Source organism: Leguminivora glycinivorella, chromosome 2 (assembly GCF_023078275.1).
Source record: "Leguminivora glycinivorella isolate SPB_JAAS2020 chromosome 2, LegGlyc_1.1, whole genome shotgun sequence".
Taxonomy (NCBI): Eukaryota; Metazoa; Arthropoda; class Insecta; order Lepidoptera; family Tortricidae; genus Leguminivora; species Leguminivora glycinivorella.
The window spans coordinates 34,419,941-34,434,110 of NC_062972.1; the positions used below are offsets into that span (position 1 = coordinate 34,419,941).

General features: G+C 38.2%; 1 protein-coding gene across 1 annotated transcript in view; it reads left to right on the plus strand.

Moving 5' to 3' along the window:
• The window catches only part of LOC125239594 (retinal homeobox protein Rx1-like), a 49,437-nt gene that overhangs the window by 14,535 nt on the left and 20,732 nt on the right, over nucleotides 1–14,170 (plus strand). Inside the window, exon 2 of the mRNA XM_048147213.1 lies at nucleotides 2,984–3,213. Coding sequence (XP_048003170.1) covers nucleotides 2,984–3,213 — 230 coding nt within the window. The remainder of the gene's footprint in view (nucleotides 1–2,983; nucleotides 3,214–14,170) is intronic.

A 14,170-nucleotide genomic window follows, 5' to 3' on the forward strand; every position in this document is an offset into this window, starting at 1 on the left:
TCTGCTTTCGTAGAAATATTAAATACATCAAAACATAATTACTGATACTTGTTAATAAAAACTGATCAGTGATCATAGTTCAAATTTATTATTTATTTATTTATTATACTCAGAATTACAAAACATAACTTCAATACAATGCTCCACAAAACTACAATTAGTTTGACTGTGGAGTCGTTTCAGTCTCTTTTATACAGTTTTCTTATTAAATATAGTTAAATATACAAATTAATATATATAACTTCTAAATGTGTTATGTACTTAGTTTGAAGTAGGCAGGATCGCTTATTATAGAGTATCAAAGAGATGTTTTTTTAAGAGCCTTTTAAAAGTACTTTTTTTGGATTCCAGTACTATATCCCCGGGCAAAGAGTTCAAGAGATAAGGTATTCGTTTTTGAAGCGTTCTGTCGCCATAATAATTTGACACTCTGGGTACTACATATTTGCCCGCGGATATCGTCCTGGTGTTGTGGCTATGGTTGACTAGTTCAAGATGGTCCTGTCTGCCATGGTTTTTCAAGGCCAACATATATTTAAGTTTGGATGATATGGGTAGAATTTTACATATTTTAAATAATTGTTTGTAGTCTTTATTGCAACTGTTTTTAACTTTTTGGCTAGCAATTTTAAAAAACGGGTTTGTAAATTTTCTAGCTTATCTAAATAACTCTGGTTCCACCACTAGTTCCCGGACTCCGACTGAATCCTAACCAGCAGGACACGCAGCCATTACTGGAACACGTGTTGATTTACCGTCCAACAACTTATACTCACCAACTCGCACGCTTGCAGCTCACATTGTTTGCCAGTGCACAGAAAAACAGACACCGCATTATGAAGAGGTTTGCAAAAAGCGCGTGGCCATCAGACATGATAAAGTTTACTGGTGAAATATCACGATTTGAGCAGCGAAATTTAGCAGAATCTTATACTTACCTACTTAGTGTAACAGCCCAGATCCAACTCTAAAAGTATTTATAAATATTTCTAAAGTACACGACTACTGGTTGCTAAGATAACATAGACACAACTGAAACGATCTATTGCTTTCTCATACTAAATTTAACTTCAATCATAATTATATATAATATATAGGTACATATGTGTGTGGTAACTTTGAGTTGGATGGAATGCTCTGTCTAGTAGTTGAGATAGTCTGTGTGCACGGAATGCACGTGATGATATATGATCGGCGAGGTATGGTAATTATGAGGTAAGCAAACATGCTTGTAACTTACTGATACCATGAAATTAATGATACCATGAATAGTATAATAGAATGGCTTAATGTTAATCATCTTAAAATAAATGTTAATAAAACAAAAATAATGCACTTTCGACAAAAAACGCCTATGTTGCCAATAAATTGTAACTATCAAGGATATACTTTTGAACCAGTTGATGAGACAAAATTTCTGGGAGTAATTACTGACAGCAAGTTGTGTTGGAAACCACATACAGAGGAAGTTTGTAGAAAACTTAGTAAATATGCATACTCGCTGTATAGACTATCAAAGATAGTAGCCATTGAAGCAGTAATTGCCGCGTATCATGGCTATGTTGGGTCAACTCTTCGATATGGGCTAATATATTGGGGGAATTCGACCAACAGGGAGATCGTGTTCAAGGCACAAAAGCGATGCATAAGATCTATGTTTGGACTGCATCAATTAGATAGCTGTGTTCCATATTTCAAGGAGCGTAACATTTTGACTCTTCCATGCCTCTTTATATTTGAAACCGCTGTATTTGTCAAAACAAACCTTCATCTATTTAAACAAGTGTCACAAATATTTAACAGAGACACCTACCGAGCTCACAACCTTTGTACAGTATTTGCTCGTACTGCATTAATGCGGAAAAGCGTGTTTTGTCTGGCAAGCAAAATTTATAACAAAATTCCTATTGCTATAAGAATGAAGCCGTTGCACTTGTTTAAAAATGACCTAAACAAATTATTGACATCTAAGTGCTATTATTCCATACCTGAATTTCTTGTTGACGCTTTAAATTAGATTGTAATTATAGTGTATATAATATGTATGTATGTGTGTGCATGACTTATTGACATAAGAAAATATATGTATGTATTGTGCTTAATTATTATTATTATGTATTTATTAACAAAATTTTATTTGATATTTTATTTATTCTAAATATTCATAATAATGTGTTTGATTCAATGAACTTGTAGTATCAATTTTTAATTTAATTTGGATTTTAATGTAATAATTTTTAATGTATTTCAACCATTTTCTTGTTAGTTGTTTGTCTTTTTTTAATGTTTGCATGTTAATGTATAGAAATTTAATGTAATTGGTATGTGTATACCCAATTTCAAAATTGTACTTTGTATGCCTATCGGCGAAGCATAGCGCTCTGACAGAATTTTGTACCAACATTGTTACCTATGTTTACAAACAAATAAATCGTTTAAATCGTTTAAATCGTTTAAATCGTTTAAATCGTTTAAATCGTTTAAATCGTTTAAATCGTGCTTGTACTGTAAGTGTAATGCAAGTGATATATGACTAGTATGGTATGCTAATTATGAAGTAAGCAAGCGTTTACTTCTTGTTTAAGAGTTATTGCGCTTTGCCGTGGAAATTGTGATGATTTATGATGTTATAGTAAGGAAGGACAAGGTATAAGCTTCAAAATGATACCATCACGCGATATAATTCATTAATATTCTTTCAAAGTTTTTTAGCTGAATCCTTCATAATAATACAACGTTTGCCATTGACAGACACCAAAAAGCTGTCGTTACACAAGCAGATATAGGGCTGATATAGGTGAACTGCAAACCAACAGCAATTTATATGGGAACTGCATCCTACTCCAGTCCAGTAGTACTTACGTCTGAAGCGGCCCTTAGCAACAAGCACTTTAAAATCGTCGGTTACAAATATAACCTTAAGCCAACTATCAGAACAATTCATGATTCCCAAATAATGTAACCCCCCACCCCCATGTTCCAGGTGAAGGCTCGTGCAACAGCAACGACGGGTTCCACGCGGACAAGTCCCCCGCCGCCTCGGACGACGACCCCGCCGCCGACGGCAAGAAGAAGCACCGCCGCAACCGGACCACCTTCACCACCTACCAGCTGCACGAGCTGGAGAGAGCCTTCGAGAAGAGCCATTATCCTGATGTGTACTCAAGAGAGGAATTAGCGATGAAGGTCAACTTACCAGAAGTCAGAGTTCAGGTATGTACCTACTATCCCAATAGCCAAAACAGTAGAAATAGCCATATGTTAAGAAGAAGCACGGCAGAACCGTAGCAGCTGCACGAACTAGAACGGACGTCTGAGAAGAGTCACTACCCGGATGTTTACTCGAGAGAAGAGTTGGCGATGAAGGTCAACTTACCAGAAGTCAGAGTTCAAGTATGTACTAACTATCCCAACATACGAGTATAACCCTGTGGCAAGAAGATGCACCGCCGGAACCGCACCACCTTCACAACGTACCAGCTGCATGAGCTAGAATGGACTTTTGAAAAGAGCCACTACCCGAATGTGTACTCGAGCAACTCGAGAGAGAAATTAGCGACGAAGGTCAACTTGTCAGATGTCAGAGGGCAAAATGTGAAATTTTCACCAAGTAGGTCTACTGAGAGAAAGCTCAGATGCAATAGGAGCACATTCGCCAGTTATGAGATGTCCAGACACTATCCTAATGTCTTTTCGAGACTCTACTGCTAGAAAGATAAGTTGGTTGACAATGTTCTTACTTTCAACCTATAAACAATACTTCCATGAGCCTCTCTAAAGCGCTCTATTAACACAATTTAGTGTAATAATATAAAACAACATTCGCCCCGCGTGACGGAGGAGCGTGAAGTCCCTCAGAATAAAGGTAATTCATCCGGCCCACATCCACAATGCTAATCCAACAGTTTCTATAAAACTCCAGCTCCGCGACCCCAGCACGAGATTACTGACAACCGCATTATTTAACAAACGCCGCCGCCACCATAGAGCTTCGCAGCTGCACCGTTTTACGTTCTATGATATAAAAACTAAATTAGCTTGAATGTACGCACTTTTATCTTGGCGTAAGAAAGCAATTACTTGGTGGCCATATTAGGAAGGTCTTTTGGTTTAGCTAGAGAGCCCCCGACTCGCCTCAGCGAAGTATTTTCAGAGAAGGGGAGGCGAGGTCTGTGTCGGTTGGTCCTCGCAGCGCGCTAGACATATGTTAGTCTCGGAGGGTACGAGCCCCCGTTATTGCCCTCGATGTTTGCCGAGTGTCGTTTAGCTTAATACACTCAGTTTTCAATTTGATATTAAATGGGGTTTAATTTGATAGTTGCGGGGGTTGCGGATTCTGCTTGTCTTTTGTTTGATGTTTGATTGAGTAAGTTTGGGGATAATACGCGAATTTAATGGTAATCATGCGAGAATGTTTCAGTTATGTAAACACGGTAAACTTATATTAATATCAAACTCGTAATAAATTTTACAAAAACCAAATAAGTACCGAATATTTATTAACTGCATTTTGTTTATGGTTATAAACTAAAGAAAAATTTATGTAACCTTTTCTGAACCGATATGACCGACCTTTAAACCTTCTACAGAAGAGCGCACTCATATCTTGTCGTGACAACTCACTTCCAAGTCAATACATATCCATAGGCTATGAAATTTTCATCTATTTTTATAAAACTGAAACGGGACTTCATTGAAGGTTCAAAACGTAAGGAAGTTGAAATTAATAAATATCGTAGTTTAATCTCTAACCAATTACTGTCAAAAATGTCAACACGTGAGAAGAAGAGTAAACACGACGCACTCGAGGCAAGACGAATGTAGTTTAATTGCAGTGTGTTTGCGCGCTGTCACTGCCCGGTCGGCCCTTTTGTAATCAACGGAAGGGTTGAATGTTTCTTGAAAACAATTAGTTATAATCTTCTTAGCCCATGTAAAGTTGTTGTTGCTTGTCTTATAGCACTTCATAGGTACATACGGCCTTCAAAAAATCCCTCCACGCCTCACCATGTACTTTCAAGGTACCTTGAGCTGCTGACACAGGATTTATTCCCGGCTCAGCCGCCGGTGAAATCGGTCACTTTTCTTTGGTGTATGATCTCTGTGTGAGTGTATTACTTGAATATAGTAGAGTAGTGATAGGGAATGAGTCTCGTACGTGTATCGCGTAGTGGCGGAAACGAAGTTAACAGGGTAACGGCGCCGGTAACTGACACCGCGCCGGAACCGGCTCGTAACGAGCTACATGATTTGTAGCAGCTTGTGTACGGCTGCACAACTTGTCATATAAGTACTCTTAGGCCTGATTTAGACGGCGTGCGAACTCGCATACGATTTTAGTTACATTGCGGGCTGTTGAGGTTACATAAGTTTGTACATCCATCAAATACCGCAATGTAATAAAACTCGTATGCGAGTTCTCGTACCGTCTAAATAGGCCCTTAGAGTATTGTCTTAGATATTTAATCTTATATCACATTTAAATAATGATTAACCGGAAATTTTCAACTTTAAAGTACTTATGATGAACCACCGTAGCTCCTGAATCTCTCTTTGTATATTTTTCAGTGAATTCAGTTACATTTTATTGCAAATATAAATAAATTGTATGCTTTATTGAAAAAAAAAACTTAGTGCATTATATCAGCTGTTCTCGGCTGGCATTTTAAAATTGGTCACATTTTCCTTTTATAGAATCTGCCTCTTTTACTCACTTCTAAAAATATACGTAGGTAATTGCCGGCATTGTGTAGACTACATTTCCACACATTTATATTACAGAAATATCTATATTTGAAAAAATCTACACTGCACACTCCAAGCCGCTTTAGCGAGTCCAGTAAATTCGTACCCGCACGAAAGAACGAGTACTCGTACGAATGCCGGGAGATCGTTATCAGGCTATCTGCAATCTCCACTATTAGCGGGCATTCGGACGAGCAACTATTGTGATGCGAGCGATACCACTCTTTAAACGGACTCTTGATACACTTCAATGCAGTCATTTAAACTTGAGTTCAAGATTTTGATTGTTAGGTAGCTACAGTTCTGTTCTGCATAGGTTAATACGTTGTTTATTTTACATCAGATAGTAACTACAGAGGTTTCACCCAGCGCTAGTCTTTTCTCCCCACGTCGTGGTATTCCCGAACCTACAAGAAAACAGGTGACTCCCATCTTGAAGGCCTGTGACGGTAGGTTACGTATCCCATCTTGTTTAAAGGTGTCCTAGCAAATTGCGATTTGTCCATACGTTTCGCTATTTTAACAAAGAAAAATACATTGAGAAATATTATTACAAGTCTTGCGAAGACCTTAAGTTAGCGTACACAGTTTAATCATGAAAATTCGACCACGATCCGAAATAAACTGCTACATATTTAACCGTTACTCAATAAAGTGTAATTGCACCAAACAAAAGGAAAACACCGTTTTATTCGCAACAGAAACTCCATCTCAACAAAACACTCAATAGGGTTGATGGTTATCCCGCCACGCTCGACTTGCCCGCCGCGCTAATAAACGCTCCCACCCGACGCGACAACCCTAGCTCCCTCCCTCTATGATCTCAAAAAAAAAACCTTATAACTTTAGAGTTAAGGTGAACTTTAGTTTGTTAATAGTGTGAAGTGCTCTCGAGAAGTGAGTAAGTGTCCAAAATGCTTTTAAGTGACAAAACGATGTGTTGTACTGCAGAAGGATAATGTTTTTGCCCTTTTACAACAATGTTCGCTCATTGTTGCGACGGCTTTGTGACAGTTCGATTAAAGGTTAAGTGGGTCTCAGTGTAATTCCCATTAGATACATTTTAAAAGGATGTTGTAAAGAGTTGGAGGGATTAAAGACAGGAAATAATGTCAGATAAAATTGACGTCTGAAAGAAGTAATTTAATCACAGGTAATGTAAATTCAATTGAAGCAGTATGACACCTGCATGAACAATATACTTACGTAAATAAATTATTATCAGGTAGGTATATAAATAGCTAACCACCTATACACGTGAACGTAAGCAACGAGACTAATTACAGCAGATACAATATAGATGGGACACATCAATTCAAAAAACGTCACTATTGACAGTAATATACTACTCGTATATTCGATCCATATCATTGTGTGTTTTAAAGTTTTCTATTAGAGAAAATAATAACAAGTAAACCAAACCATAATGCGCAAAAACAAATAAGACTTCAGAATGTCTGGAGAACTCAATAGCTCCCCTATCCCTACTCGCTCGGTCTCCATTCATCCACTGTTCCGTAAAATACTCCATCATTGATGGTAGTAATTAACTGTTCTGCTGTTGGTCTTCCTTGTTAGTGTGTGGCCACTGTTAACTGGAAACTAAAACGCTTTCGTGACTCGCCAAATGTAAGCTGCCAGTTGGGCAGACAATTGCTTTAAACAGCTCTTATTTCAGAAACTTGGTTAATGATAAAAGAAACAAAGTAATACGTGCCTCGACAGAACGTGACAAAGAAGTTTATATATGCCGATAGATATGTCCACATATATGTAGGCCACATGTATGTAGGCGCGTATTTTCATGTACCTACTCCACATAATATGACTGTAAACTATAATGGTTGATAGTCCTTCACTGCACGTTTCTTAGAAACTTCTTGTATAAAAAGCGCCCGTGGTATTTCTGGAGTGGCGGCCTTTTAACCTTCAAGAAAAAAACGTATCTATCTTCATTATAGCCATCTTCTTTTTACCATCCAATTCGTTTTCTAGTTCGGTTCCTAAGTTCCAATACTGAAAAAAAATGAAAAATGAAAATTGATTTATTTCATTAATGCTGTCTATAGTGACAAACAGGGTTGGGTCTTCCTAATAGTAGGTAAGAAATACCTGTGTCAGGAAGTCCCACTTCTCCATAGTGCACAGTATAATATTATAACAATGCATGCAAATATACCTAAGTGTACGTCCCAGCTGCACCATCCCACGTGCCATTCGCCACGGTCCATACGGGGCGTAATGATATTCGGGGCTCGGGACCCTAAATGTCGTATGTCACGGTAAACTGTAGGCACATAGGGTGTTACTCCACTGAGGGCCAGTTGATCCCGAAAATTGCGATATTATAGCAAATTATGATCTTATTGTGCGTGTAATGGCTCTATTTGTTGTTGAGAGGTGCAGTTATCATAATCCTCAACTTACATCTAGTTCCATCGATGAATCGATTACGTCAGCACTTGTTTAGCTTAGTGTGAGGTTTTTCAAAAAGTGACCGAAGTAGGCATCCAAATTTTGGCGTGTTTAGCCTCGCCGTGGTTTTAATGGAATTTTACTTATTAAGTCTTGATTGAAGTGTACACACATCTATGATACTCGTACAGATGCGCTAACCGCGGTAGTTTGCGTCGGCACTTATAGCGCAATCACAAACTGCTCTAACTCGATTAATCATGCACTGTCCTAAATAACTGGAACTGACTACAGACAGTCACACTGTGTGTACACATCTTGAAGTCTCACATACAACTCGCTTGGTGTGTATGATACTCGTACAGATGCGCTAACAGCGTTAGATTGCGTCGGCACTTATAGCGCAATCACACACTGCTCTAACTCGATCAATCACGCACTGTCCTAAATAACTGGAACTGACTACAGACAGTCACACTGTACGCTCACATCTTGAAGTCTCACATAAATATAACTTGCTCGGTGTGTATGATACTCGTACAGAGGCGCTAACCGCGTTAGTTTGCGTCGGCACTTACCGCGCAATCACAAACTCGTAACTCGATCATTCGCACTGTTCTAAATAACTGGAATCGACAAAGACAGACTATGTACTTCCAACTTTCACGTCTAGAAGTCAGTAATTAATAAACAAGATGATATAGGTACATACAGAGTCGTAGGTGGGAACCTTAAGCTTTTGGTGGCTATGTAACTCGCAATCACATCCGATCATAATATGCACACTGTACTAACTGGAATCGTCAGTTTTGACAACCAATCATTGCCACCTAACTAATCCATAGCTTTTAGTAATTATATAAAACTCTAGAAGTCGTATAAAGCTGTACTTATTTCACAAAATAATACACCATGAAAGAGATTTTTATAGTTAGGAAACTCGTAGATACGAAACTGAACTTGTCTCCTATGGGACCTCTTCTAGTCAACTTGAGCTCATATTCTGAGTCATCGGTCCATAATGATTTACAAACACAATTACGTACGTGTTTCTTAACCCGTTAATAATAGGTATATCAAAAGTATTTGGGTCGGCAGTCTCTTCCAGCGAACTAGCGTAGTTTGGGCGGCGCTAACTCGGTTAGCCGCCCACTGGCGGTGTCCGCTTAACTTGTGACTACAAGTGTGCGTGTATACACACGTGTGTGCGTGTGTCTCGGTCAGCCAGGTAACCAAGCGGAGAAGTGGATAAGATTGTGTCAAGATTTGGGCCTAGTTTTCGTCTCACGTGAATCATTTTGGTAGCTATGTATGTAAATGCACGCCGTAAAAGCTCAACGAGCGGTTTGCAAGGTCAGCAATGCGCATGTAACTCCAGTGTATTTGCAGAGATTCTTATACTACGGTGGCTGCATACATCGTTCAGGCCGTGTGGTTGTTTGCCACCGACGTGTTATATAAAAAGTAATGCAGCTGCAATAATCTGAACGTCTTGGGGTAGGTGCGTGGGAGCAGACGGCTGCAACTGTTACCGTCCCGGTAAATTGCCGCCGTTGCGACGTCCCGCGCGGGATGCTATTCGCTTATTCCTGGGATGACAACATCCGTGGCCAATCGCGAAGTGAAACCGTGAAAATGCATTGGATCAGCAATAACTTACATCACAACTACACAACAAAAGGGACGAACAATAGGTAGACTATGAATACTATGATACACCGACCGACTATAGATTATCGAATTGTTACAACTTAATCGTTAGATTTAGGATTTGAATTAAGTAACATTCATTTCTTTATGACATTTTTGGCTAATTATTTTATGCAGTGGTTGGAGCTTTTTATATAGGACTGAATGACTGATGTATTTAAGTAACAACTAATTATCAGCTTTTCCCATTAAGAAAACGTTATTTTAGTATGGTGTAAAACCCGATTTCAGAGTCCTGGTATGGTATCTATTAAAAGCAATATATGGGTATTATAAAGTATTAGTACCTACATTATTAGGTCCAGATAGGGCATTAGATATTTATCTCTAAAATCCAACCAAAACAAAATACATTACAAACAAGTCCTCAACGTTGCCCGATTAGTAACTCCTGTGACGTTCTCAGTTTACAAGCTTCAGATTACAAGAAAAGATTAAAAATAAAAATAATTTTTTCCTCCCTTTCTTTTGTCAGCTAATCAATAGCCTGATTTCAAACGAACCTAATCATAATTCGCTTTGTACTATAATTTGATTAAAATTTGACGGCTCCTTCCTGTCTAAAAAACAGGAAACTATACGTAAGGGTAATTCAATTACTCATACTAACTTATCCAGTATATCCTGAAATGTGATAAGCTTAATGGTTGATATAGGTGATGGTTTAAGGTAGGCTGGTGGGTGACAATGGGTTATAATAATGATGATTGTGAGTATAATGACGGGTTCCGTGGCCGCGTCGGAACTGCGAACTGATATTTCCGGCGTCTTTGAGGGGCGGTCGCGAAATCGACACCGCGTCTTGGGGTAGTCGAGATGGACGCTCGTTGAGCAACTACATACAAGGTCAATGTGGCGAAAACCGGAATTGGAATTGGAATTCAATCTATTGCATTAGCTTAAGTTCAAGATGTCGTGTATAAAAAATAAAATAATTGTGCGAAAAGACATGTCATACAATACAACTATGCCAAAATATCATCCACTGAAGCAAGGACGTGCAGTAGTCTCATTACTAACTTTCCAAATTAAACTTCTCTCAAACATTACTGACGCTACGCATGTCCCATTTCTCGGTACCTACTGCATCAGCTATTACACAGAACAATTTAAAAAGCGTCCACTGTTGAAAAAGAACCCAACAAAGTTTGTACAAATCCAAACTCGGCAGTCGGCTAATCTTTCACTTTCCGAATCCCGGCGTATCACGCACTTCCCCGAACTTTCGGCCGCTTTGAAAGACATCCTTCTCATGCCCATCTCAAGTATCAACATCAGGAATAGACCCCCACCAACCAAATATACAACCTTATCATTTATACTATAAGATTAAAGTTGCTGGTTCTAAGTCCAGGTTACACTGGCGGTATAGTCTTGCCGATTTGTAAGCGCTGAATGGATCTTGCTCAAATTGGTCGGATAAGCTGCGCCCGCGCATTGTTCGCGGCGGCGCTAAATGCCGGGTCCTGACGGTGAATAGAGGACCTCGTCATTGTTCAATTAGCTCGCTTAATCTCCATTCAGAGATCGAAGTAATGGACCAAAGAGAAGTGTCCGACGATGAAAAACTTTGACTATAGATGAAAATTTGGAATAAACTTAAAATATAATAGGATTGAATAAAATAATATTCATTCGTGAACATAGGTGAAAATTTACATGTAAAAAAAACAGAAAGAAATGAAGTGCCATGATATGACTATACGCAGTTTGTTGCTGGTGACTTCCAGCGTTGGTCTTCTGATGAGAACAGACCTAAAGATGATAATCAGGGCCCGTAACTTTCATGCCGATGACATCAATTTGACGTCACGCTGCATATAGGATGATTCAAGAGTTTTATTTAATAATTAATCATTGTTCATAAATAATTTTAATCCTGACTTCAAAACTAATCTTTTCATTTTTTTTTTATTATGGACTGATCGGCGATTGACCCTAGTCGCACCTGATGGGAAGTGAAGGAACAGAGTCTAAGATGGAGCTCACCGATTCAGTAATAGCCTATTCACTCTACGTTTAAAGAGACTGAGGTCGTATTTTTCTGGGAACACCGATGCTGGGAGCGCATTCCATTCCTTTGCAGTCCGCATTACAAAGGATGAGGCAAGTCGTTCGTCATATGTGAAATAATTAATACCTACTTGATACTTGAAAAGTAAATTAAATTATTTGTTTATTTTTTATACATACATTTTATTAAATAGTTTTGTTACCATATTTCAATAAATTATAAAAACAAAACAAATTGTTTCCTTTTCGTTTCACATATCGAGTAGGTATTAATTATTCCACGTATGAATAGCTTACTTTTGAAGTCATTTGTAATCGATTAAATTGATTAATGAATAATGATTAATTATTACAATAGAACTATTTGAATCATTCTATATGTAGCGTGACGTCAAATTGATGTCATCGGCATGAAAGTTACGGGCCCTGATGATACACGTGAAAAATATATGTTTTGGACCATAAACCTTAAATTCTTGTGAAAGTAGCTATTCAAATACTAACAAAGGTCATTCATGATATTCGCAAATGTTCGGCAAGTAGGTACCTAGTGTAGTTTTTTACACAGCTCACCTTTTTAGAATGGCTAGACAAAGTGAGCATAATAAAAAATAAATAAAGAAGCGCCTAGCGTCGCGTGACAAACTCTCATATCGTAAACGTATTCTTTCCAAAAGTGTAACTAAGTCGTTCTACGCACACCATTCCATAACTTTAGGGTGCTCACCTCGCTCGCTCACTCCACCTTACGGGCTATAAATAAATCATAAAAAGTTTGCTTATTCGTTAAAAAATAAATTTAGTGTTGTATTTAATTCTCTGGAGATTTTAATAACAATAAATTAATTAAATTGCCAGCCATTTTGATCAAAAACAAAAGAAACGCTGCTTTGCGGTAATAACGAATTAACAGCAAAGCAAATCGCTTAATTACATAATTACCTAATTAGTCCCGAGCGCCCTCTCGCGCTTTATTAAAGACTTAATCATACTCAAGTAAATGAAAGATTCTGCACAGCTTGGCACTTGGAATCACATCTCCATATTTTACCATTGGAAAGCGAACTTTAAACTGTTTGATGTAGAGTGAGTTTTAGGTTGGTTTCGGGTGTGAGTTTCGTCGTTTTTGGGTGGAGTAGGTCTGAGCTGACAAATAGTAATTAACCTCTTAGCTCGGCAAGTATGGCGGCGGCTTCGGATTGAATTAGCGCGAGTTTTGCGAGTTCGGGCTCTCAAGGAGACATCACACTAACACATTCGGGTACAACTTGGATTGGGTTAGCTTCACACAACATTGACTATTTCACAAAGGCAGAAGAATATTATTAATACATTTTAGTTTAAATTGACTTGAAATTTTACATCTGGTTTATATCAATTACATTTTCTTATGTAAACAGCGCTATTATCCGTAGGCGTGTCATTTGCTTTTAACTGTGAAGGGTATTTAGGCGAACACAAGTATTGATTTACTACATGCGTGTTTTTAATGGTTTAAAATACTATTTCAGTGATCACCAATCTACTCGATAATTTCATCTAACCAGTTCATAAAATATTTACTTGTATTATAGTGTAAAATGAGTAACAATAGTTTAAAATGTTTAGTGAGCCTCATTTTACTGCAAACTTGTGGCATGAACGTAATGAATGACAAACACAATACACATACATACATACAATCACGACTGTATCCCATAAAGGGGTAGGCAGAGCACTTGAACTACTCAAGTTTTAGACAATACAAGCAAAATATAATAATCTGTTTCCCGTGTTGACTAAAGAAAATAGCCAAGAGCGGTCTCCACGTTGTCCAACTAAATTAATTAGAGCGTCGGCCTGTCTGTGCTTTCGTAGCTATACATATTCAAAGTATATAGAGTATATATACTGCCATCTATGTACTGCCTCGGAAATTTTATTGAACACCCCCTTTAAGACGGGTAAGTGTAGGGTGCGGCTGGGCTTAAGTAATTTCTAGAATCTGATGTTGGATTGGAAGACATTTTCTTGAACTAATTACTTGCAGATTAATTGACACGAATTCATTTTAAGCAGTTTTATTTTACATACATACATACATATAATCACGCCTGTATCCCATAAAGGGATAGGCAGAGCACAATGACATGAACTACTAAATTTCAGTGCCACTCTTGGCAAAAAGGGGTTGAATAAAAACCAAATTGTGACATTGCAGTGACAGGTTGCCAGCCTCTCGCCTACGCCAGAATTTAACCCATATCCCACAGTCGACTTCTACGACACCCACGGGAAGAAAGGGGGT